This window comes from Marmota monax, unplaced genomic scaffold (genome assembly GCF_021218885.2).
Source record: "Marmota monax isolate L192 unplaced genomic scaffold, Marmota_monax_Labrador192_F-V1.1 WCK01_AAM20220418_F8-fsc00054, whole genome shotgun sequence".
Lineage (NCBI taxonomy): Eukaryota > Metazoa > Chordata > Mammalia > Rodentia > Sciuridae > Marmota > Marmota monax.
Window position 1 is genome coordinate 12,211,217 of NW_026692145.1, and position 10,249 is coordinate 12,221,465.

Consider the following 10,249-nt stretch of genomic DNA (forward strand, 5'->3'; position numbering starts at 1 on the left):
CCAAAAAAACAAATGCTGAATATTTTCTCTGATATAAGGAGGCTGATTCATAGTGGGGTAGGGAGGGGGAGCATGGGAGGAATAGAGGAACTCTAGATAGAGCGGAGTGGTTGGGGCAGAAGGGAGTGGGCATGGGGTTATAAATGATGGTGGAATGTGATTTTATTATCCAAAGTACATGTATGAAGACACCAACTGGTATAAATATACTTTGTATACAACCAGAGATATGAAAAATTGTGCTCTATATGTGTAATAAGAATTGTAATGCATTCTGCTGTCATATATAAAAAAACAAAAGCTGTCCTCAAAATTTTCTATTATAATAATTTCATAATAAAGAAGTATTAATAGTTGTTATTAGAAAATGTTTTAATAACTGAATTCTACATGTAGTTTAATAATTTTTCATATGTAAAGACAAATGAAATAAAACCTCAAAACATACTTCTCATGAATTTTAAAAAGAAATATTTAATATATATTTGCAACTGACAAACAAGAGCTCAAAATTGGAATAGTCAAAATATAAAATAGAAAAATGAGGGTAATTTATATCAATCTAGAGGCTTTATTTTTCACAAATGTAATCATAATATTAAATGTAAATTTTAAATTATCCTAAAAATGAAGATGCATAACCATAGATACATGTGTAGATATTGACAAATAGACATATGATAGCTATCTATCTAGATAGAATAACAAATATTTAATAGAAATTCAAATTATAGAAATAAATTTTATATAATGTTTCTTAAAGACTAGCCAGTTGAGTCATTTCCAAATATGAAGGGGTTGAAGTGACTCAGGGAGAGAATTAAAAAATATTATAAATACCATATTTGACTGCATAATTGTTGCCACCACATAATCCTTGCACCAGGTTTTTTCAGTCCCAAAATTGGTTTATCACCTTTCATAGTAAAATCATTGCATGGTAAAATTCTGTTCGTTATGCCACTTAAAAGGTTAAAATCAGCAATGTATTCACTAGTCCTCTTGCACACTTGTCCTCTTTCACACTCTGATCCAATCCACAAACTTAGAATTCTCAATGAATGCATATAGCCGGTATATTTCCAAGAGCCAACATTCATGGATTGCATTCCAAATGGTAAACACATCTCTTTTTTTTGATGTCAAACAACATAAATTTATTTTCTAACAGTTCCTGTAGATTAGAAGCCCAGGCCCAGTGGGGCTGGACTCTCTGCTCAGGGTCTCATTAGGCTGAAAGCAAAGTGCTGACCAGTGCCAAATCAAGGTGATCTATATATAGGGCTCAGTGTCCTCTTCCAAGCTCACTAGTTGTGGTAGGTCTGAGATCCCTGTTTTTCAGTTAGTTGTTACCCAGAACTATTCTCAGTTCCCAAAAGATCCCTGCAGCTCCTTGTGTCCCCCTTTCCTGGCCCAGCAGTTCACATGGAGGTGCTCTTGCTTCCAGCCTGCCAGAACACATCTTTCAGATCTCTTCTACCATGACCAACCAGAAAAGAACTCAGGTTTTAAAGGGCTTCCCTCATTAGGACAAGTTTACCCAGGACATCTTCCCTATGTTTTTTTGTTTGTTTTTTATTTATTTATTTTTTATTGGTTGTTCAAAACATTACAAAGCTCTTGACACATCATATTTCATACATTAGATTCAAGTTGGTTATGAACTTCCAATTTTACCCCAAATACAGATTGCAGAATCACATCAGTTACACATCCACATTTTTACATATTGCCATACTAGTGACTGTCGTGTTCTGCTACCTTTCCTATCCTCTACTATCCCCCTTCCCCTCCCCTCCCATCTTCTCTCTCTACCCCATCTACTGTAATTCATTTCTCTCCTTGTTTATTTTCCCTACATCATGGGATAGGGAGCCTACATCATGGGAACAAATTTTTACTCCTCACACTTCAGATAGAGCCCTAATATCCAGAGTATACAAAGAACTCAAAAAATTAGACAATAAGAAAACAAATAACCCAATCAACAAATGGGCCAAGGACCTGAACAGACACTTCTTGTGGTGAGCCGCTTCTGCTGTTTCTGCAGACTATGGTCGCCATTACAAGATGGCGCTGGCTCCGCTGTGGTCTGTGACAAACAACTCCTTATTTGGGAGAGTTGGCACATGGTTTTTCACCACCCTATGAGAAAGCTCCACGTGGCAGCTTCGCATTGGGGCTTGAGATGCTTTATTAAGGCTGGGAGGGGCATCCGGGAGAGAAAAGAAGAAATATCAAGGGCCTGAATAAACTGCTGAAAGAAGATTCCTGAGTTGCGTCTTCCTTGCGGGCAAGGGGTCGCGACAAGTGGTGCCGAGACCCGGGAACCAGAACTTTCAGCAGTCAGGGGTGGTGCACCGGTTAGTCCCAGGTAAGTGGGATCCGCGACCAAAGCGGGGTTAGTCCCAATAAGTGGGATCCGCGACCAAAGCGGGGTTAGTCCCAGGTAAGTGGGATCCGCGACCAAAGCGGGGCAGCTCCTCTGTAAAGAAAGAGAGAGCATTACATTTTATTGCAGCTGCACTGTGTACTTTCGCTTTTGTTTTCTGTGTTTCTTTTGTTGTGTCATTTCGCTTTTGTTTTTTGTGCTTCTTTTGTTGTTGTGACGACAGGGACGCTCCCCTGTAAAAGGAAGAGAGCGGGGACTTTTGTACTTTCACTTTCTTTATAGCTCTAAAAACATTATGGGCATTGCTTCTTCAAGCCCAATTTTGATGGCCTTAGATGGGTTGTTACATTCAAAAGGACTTAAGATAAAGCAGAGTACTTTGCAGATGTTTTTAAGAGAAGCTGATATAGCGGCTCCTTGGTTTGCTTTTTCAGGGAGTCTTACGGTTCCCAGCTGGGACAAATTAGGGAAAGATCTAGATTTCGCTCATGAGCAAGGTACCTTGCAGGGTGGCATTATACCACTTTGGAAGTTAGTTAGAGGATGTATAACAGATGGTAAATGCCAGGAAGCTGTGAGTGAGGGTCAAGCTATTCTTGAGCAGCTGCATGAGGAAAAATCTGAAGGATCATGTAGTGAAGTGGCAGAGAGTATTAAAAGTAACAGTAGTGAGAAGGCAAAAGAGCCTGAAGATAAAAATAGGAGAAGGCTCTACCCAGACTTGACCGAATTAAAAACGCCTGAGAACACAAGCGACTCAGAGAGTTCTGAGGACCTTGATATATTGTTACAACAACTACATAAGATAAAAATGAAAAAGAAGAAAAAGGAGACACAGGGCACGCAGGCCTACTGTAAGAAGGGGAAGGGAGTTAACATCGGTCAACAAAACTCTGAGGAGGAGGAGGTAGAATATCTAGAAGAAGATATGGTGCCGATTGCCCCACCTCCGTATGTGGGGGGGAGCCAAGGTTCCAGGAGATCTTTTCATGCACAAGTTTGGAGGACAGTTAATACAGATATGGGACTTGCATACCCTGTATTTCAGGACAATAACAGGGGAAGATATCATGAGCCTTTAGACTTTAAGCTAATTAAAACCTTGGCAGAATCTGTCCGCACTTATGGCATAGATGCCGCTTTCACTCTCACTCAGGTGGAGGGACTTACTAGATTTTGCATGACTCCCTCAGATTGGGCTAGTCTAGTCCGCGCTTGTGTTTCCCCAGGGAAATATTAGGAGTCCAAAGTTGGCTGTTTAATGTTTCTGGCAGTACCCAAGACTCAGAGCGAGGTAGGAGACTTAAAATTACTTCACACAATTCACAATTATCTAATGCTACATTACCCTCCGCAGCATTCTGTCTCCAATTTCCGTTCCTGTTTCTTTTGGCTAATGTTACATCACAGGGGATGCTTAATTGCTCTAATATTACCTGTTATTTGTCTGAGTGTTGGAATGGCTCCTGGACTATGGCAATGGTTATGAAATTTCCAACCTTTGTCCCGATCCCGGTTACTGCAGATCCAGAGTCTTTTCCTATTGTTGAACTGATTAGAGCCCGTAGAGATTTTGGAATTATGGCAGCTATAGTGACAGCTGTGGCAGTGTCTGCTGCTGCAGCAGTTACAGCTGGAGTAGCCATGGCCAGCCAGGTACAAACTGCTGCCACTATTAATCAGGTTATTCAACAAACATCCACCATACTTGAATCTCAAAGTAGAATTAATCAACATATTTTATCTGGGATTCTGGCTGCTAATCAAAGGATAGATCTGCTTCAAGCTCAAGTTGAGGAATTGTCTGACCTAGTACATTTGGGTTGTATTGATCAACGCGCACATTTATGTATAACCTCTGTCAGATTTAATGATTCCAGGAATGCCTCCTGCATCATTGGCGAATATTTGGCCGGAAATTGGTCCATGGCAGCGGAAGACATGATCCAGTCTCAACTAACCCAGATAGCTGTCTTGAACAGTACCCGTGTCGATCCCGTGACTTTGGGTCAATTCACCGATTGGATATCTTCTGCTTTTTCCTTCTTCAAAGAGTGGGTGGGGGTAGGCATTTTTGGCGCAATGTGTTGCTTCGGTATGTTCCTCTGTTTGTGGTTTCTCTGTCGCCTTAAGGCCCGCAGTGCTCACGATAAGGCTATGATCATACAAGCTCTTGCAGCTTTAGAAAATGGCAACTCACCTCAAGTCTGGCTTACGCATTTTAAACAGTAAACCTTTGTCATGGTCGTTACACCCCAAGTTATTATAACATTGCACTGGGATCGACATGACTTTCCTTGTTATTCTCTTAGTGTTGGAAAGCCCTTGTACTCTGCCGGTCTTACTGCCATTGCACGCAGATGGGTTTCCACACTAGTGCTTTTCTATCGCCTTAAAGTCCGTGCCTTTCTTTCAGGGTGCTGTCAACTTGTTTGTCGTTATAAACAGCCACAGTTCAGCCTCAGCTATCCCCCTTTTGTCCACCATCGTCACGATACAGGATGCGAGGCAAGGCACTGCACTTGAGTGATCCTTGACGTGGACCTCAAGGAGAGCATGTCCTATTGCATGCGGGTTAGACGCGTCCACGCCCCGCCCCACGAAAAAAGGCGTCGGCTGATATGGCCTCAGATCTGGGGAAGGGCCCTCCTTAGGACTGAGCCATACTATGCAGCCACTTCTGCACAGTGGGATAAGACCTCTACTCTCGCCTGTATTGTTTTAAGAAAACAGAAAGGGGGAACTGTGGTGAGCCGCTTCTGCTGTTTCTGCAGACTATGGTCGCCATTACAAGATGGCGCTGGCTCCGCTGTGGTCTGTGACAAACAACTCCTTATTTGGGAGAGTTGGCGCATGGTTTTTCACCACCCTATGAGAAAGCTCCACGTGGCAGCTTCACATTGGGGCTTTAGATGCTTTATTAAGGCTGGGAGGGGCATCCGGGAGAGAAAAGAAGAAATATCAAGGGCCTGAATAAACTGCTGAAAGAAGATTCCTGAGTTGCGTCTTCCTTGCGGGCAAGGGGTCGCGACAACTTCTCAGAGGAGGACATACAATCAATCAACAAGTACATGAAAAAATGCTCACCATCTCTAGCAGTCAGAGAAATGCAAATCAAAACCACCCTAAGATACCATCTCACTCCAGTAAGATTGGCAGCCATTATGAATTCAAAGAACAACAAATGCTGGAGAGGATGTGGGGAAAAGGGTACTCTTGTACATTGCTGGTGGGACTGCAAACTGGTGTGGCCAATTTGGAAAGCAGTATGGAGATTCCTGGGAAAGCTGGGAATGGAACCACCATTTGACCCAGCTATTGCCCTTCTCGGACTATTCCCTGAAGAACTTAAAAGAGCGTACTACAGGGATACTGCTACATCGATGTTCATAGCAGCACAGTTCACAATTGCTAGACTGTGGAACCAACCCAGATGCCCTTCAATAGATGAATGGATAAAAAAAATGTGGCATTTATACACCATGGAGTATTACGCAGCACTAAAAAATGACAAAATCATGGAATTTGCAGGGAAATGGATGGCACTAGAGCAGATTATGCTTAGTGAAGCTAGCCAATCCCTAAAAAACAAATACCAAATGTCTTCTTTGATATAATGAGAGCAACTAAGAACAGAGCAGGGAGGAAGAGCAGGAAGAAAAGATTAACATTAAACAGATACATGAGGTGGGAGGGAAAGGGAGAGAAAAGGGAAATTGCATGGTAATGGAGGGAGACCCTCATTGTTATAGAAAATTACATATAAGAGGTAAACACATCTTATATGAGTGGTGCTGAGAACAGCACTATAGATAGTGAAACCAATGGTGGCTGCCATAGAATTTTTGGACACAGAAGATGAAAGTTGTTAAGTCCATATTTGGCAACACTAACAAATTTTCTCAAGTGTAATATTTTGACTATAAAGCACAAATCAATAAAAACTAATGTATTGACTTTATTTTTTTCAAACCAGAAAAATGTTCTGTAAACTGTCAAAGACCAATTATGTGTGTCAATTTGAATATTCACTTGTAATGTATATTCACAAGTATTCACTGCATCCTAATCTTTCACTAAAGACAGTTTAGCAATAAATGGTTTTAAGTGATACTGGCACAATTTTTTAAAAGCTTCATGTAATGGTCCCACCCACAATTTGAAAAAAAAATTGGCACAAAACCTGTGACAATTATGCACTGAAATACAGTCTATCTCAAATAAGGGGAAAAGGAGTTTACATTAAACTATTTCACTTTGGATCAGTAATTTTATGAACTGTAATTTAAAGAATGCTATGAATTTAAAATATTTTTTTAGTTGTAGATGGACACAATACCTTTGTTTTATTTATTTATTGGTTTTTATGTGGTGCTGAGAATTGAACCCAGTGCTTCACACGTGCTTGGCAAGCACTCTACCACTGAGCCACAACCACAACCCTGAATGGTATGCTATTATGAGAATACAAAATTTAGCACTCTAAAGGACTGGAAAACATAAAAATTAATTCTTTATACTAAAAAACAGAAAATCAGGTAAATGTGAGTACACAAAGAAAAAAGTAGCAGAAGAAAATCAATCATATAAGTTGTTAGAAAAAATGTGAATCAGCTAAACTTCCCTACTGATATTGTACATGTGTGTAAGCATGTGTGTGATATATTAAGTTGAAAACAAATGTAATTTTTTATAAATTCAATTCAATTCAAACACGTACAAAAGGAAATCAAAGATAAAAAATGACCAAACCAAAAGAAATTTAACAACAAAGCATTAATTGGGACAAGAATTTCATTTTATATTGATAATACATGAGATTCTTAGGTTATTAAATAATTAAATTAATTAATAATTTAAAATTATCTGGTAAAATATTAGTATCTGAATTATTGGGCCATCAGAACACTGTGAGATACAATTAAAAAGTGGTTTTATTATTTTTTCCATTCACTGCCATCAGTGATTTCAGACTCTATTGAATCTCTCTTAATAATCCACTTAGTGATATTTCTGATAGATTCCCCAGCTAGTATTTTCAGTTCTTAATTAAATAATATACATCATTGGCTATTATCAAAAAGATATTGTCTAGGATGATGAGAAAAGGGGAGAGTAGTAATCAAAGTATGAACAGGAGAAGGATGAATGGGGGAGAGGTTGATTAATAGGTATAGTTACAATTAGGAGAAATAATTTCCAGTGTTCCATTGCACAGTGGGATGAATATAGGTAACAATTATGTACTGTAAAAAAAAGGATGTTAAATGTTCTCATCCCAAATAAATTATAAATATTTGAGGTAATGTATATACCAATTAATCTGATTGAATCATTGCACACTAATATATATATATATATATATATATATATATATATATATATATATATATACACATACACACACACACACATATATATATAATCTGAATTTTCACACAATAATATATTTATATAATTAAAGTAAATACTTATGTTTAATTATTATTTGTCAAAATTAAATTGTAAAATAATAGATAAAAACATAGAGACCTTTACATAACTTTATTCTTAGATTTAGACTCGAAATCTCCACTTTGGGGTAAATATGAAGTCCCATATAAAACTGATTGATACATGTAAAAGAAGAAATAAAATTAGATGAAATGGTTAAAAACACAGGGAAAGAACTAGAAATGAAAAATAATGGTCTTTTTAACATTAAAAATTAATGAAGACTAATTTAGAATACTATAGATCTTATTATAATTAATGCTATTGAATTAAGAGTAACCTATGGACTATTATAACTAAGAAACTAAAATTATATTTTATTCCATTACCTAGAGGTTATTTATCTTATTGATGCACTTTAATTATATAGACCAGAGTGTTCATTGTGGCATACTAGTACATGCATATAACATAATTTGATCAATTTCCCTCCCCAATACCTCCCCTCACCCCTCTTCTCCTAATTCCCTTCTTCTGCCCTGATGATCTCACTTCAACTTTCACCAAGTCCTTTCTTTTTCTTCATTCACCTCTAGCTTCCCACAAAGGAGAGAAACTTGTCTTTCTTAGTCTGGCATATTTTACTTAATATGATTCTCTCCAGTATCATCCATTTTCCTGCAAATGTCATAATTTTATTCTTCTTTATGGATGAATAAAACTCCATTGTGTATAAAAACCAAATTTTATTTGTTCATCTGTTGAAGGATACTTAGGCTGATTCCAAAACTAAGTTGTTATAAATCATACTGAAATAAAGGTGAGCATGCTTATATATCTCTCAAATATGATGATTTTAATCCTCTCAGATAAATACCAAGTGGTATAACTGGATCATATGGTAATTTTATATATTTGAGGAATTGCCATACTGATTTCCATAGTGATTGCACAAATTTCCATTTCCACCAACTGTGTATAATATCCTTTCTCCCCACACACTTGCCAGCATTAATTTGCATTTCCCTGATGGCTAAATATATTTAACATTCTTTTCATATAATTGTTGGACATTTGTACTTCTTCTCAGAAGTGTCTGTTCAGTTAATCTGCCCATTTTACTGAGTGGTTTGTTTTTATGGTGTTAGGTATTTTGAATTACTTATATATTCTGGATATTAATCCTCTTTTAGGAGAGTAGCTGGCAAAGAGTTTCCCCATTCTATAGGCTGTCTCTTCACACTGTACTTACTATTGCTGTGCAAAATTTATTAATTAGATGACATCACATTTATTAAACTTGCTATTATTTCCTGAGCTATAGGAGTTTTATTCCAGAAGTCTTGGCCTGTGCCTGTATATTGAAGTGTTTCCCTGATGTTTTCATCTAGTTGGTGCAAAATTATTGGTCATTTTACCTAGGCCTTCAATCAATTTTGAGTTGATATATGTGCAGGATGAAAGATAAGGATGTACTTTCATTATTCTACTTATGAACGTCAAATTTCCCAATGTCATTTATTAAAGAGACTATTGAATCTTAAACATACATTTTTGGCACTTTTGTGAAGAATCAGGTGAGTATAGCTGTATGAGTTTTTTTTCTCTGTTTTTTATTCTAGTCTGTTCACATGCATGTCTGTTTTTATGCCAGTACCATTCATTTTTTTAATACGGTTTTGCAGTGTAATTCAAATTGGGGTATTGAGATGCCTCCAGCATTGGTCTTTTGCTCAAAATTGTTTGGCTATTCAGGGTTGTTGTTTTTTTCTTACATATGAATTCAATATTAATTTGATGAACATGGATGGGGTTCTATCTTCTAGTGTCTTCTTCTATTCCTTTTTTCAGCAATCCGTAAAATTCCCTGCAGAGGTCCTTTCACTTCCTTGGTGAAGTTTATTCCTAGGTATTTTATTTTATTTATTTATTTATTTATTTATTTATTTATTTATTTATTTATTTATTTATTTATTTTTAAATTTTGGTGCCAGGGGTTGAACCCAGGGGTGTTCAAACTACTGAGCAAAATTCCCAGCCCTTTTTTTTTATTTTTGATTTTGAGGCAGGATCTCACTAAATTGCATAGAGCCTTGCTAAATTGCTGAAGCTGGCTCTGAATTTGTGTTCCTCCTGCCTCAGCCTCCTGATCCACTGGGATTACAGGTGTCCACCATGGTGCCTAGCTTTCCTTGGTATTTTATTTTTTTGAATATATTCTGAGTGCTATTTTTTTTCTTTCTCAGCATATTCATTACTGGTGTATAGAAAAACTATTTATTTATGTATGTTGATTTGTATCCTGCTACTTTGCTGATTATTTTTACCATCTCTAGAAGTATTCCAGTGGAACTTTTAGACTTAGTATCATATAATTGCACATAGCAGTAATTTGACTTCTGACTTCTGCCTTTCTTATTTGTT

General features: G+C 37.3%; 1 protein-coding gene across 1 annotated transcript; it reads left to right on the forward strand.

The window, feature by feature from the left end:
- The first annotated feature begins 2,237 nt into the window (after window positions 1-2,237).
- Window positions 2,238-4,224, forward strand: LOC131423207 (endogenous retrovirus group K member 113 Gag polyprotein-like). The gene is made up of 2 exons (XM_058570943.1): window positions 2,238-2,374; window positions 2,450-4,224. The coding sequence occupies exon 2, from the start codon at window positions 2,688-2,690 to the stop codon at window positions 3,630-3,632; it is 945 nt and encodes a 314-aa protein (XP_058426926.1). The 5' UTR covers window positions 2,238-2,374; window positions 2,450-2,687; the 3' UTR covers window positions 3,633-4,224.
- Window positions 4,225-10,249: the final 6,025 nt, after the last annotated feature.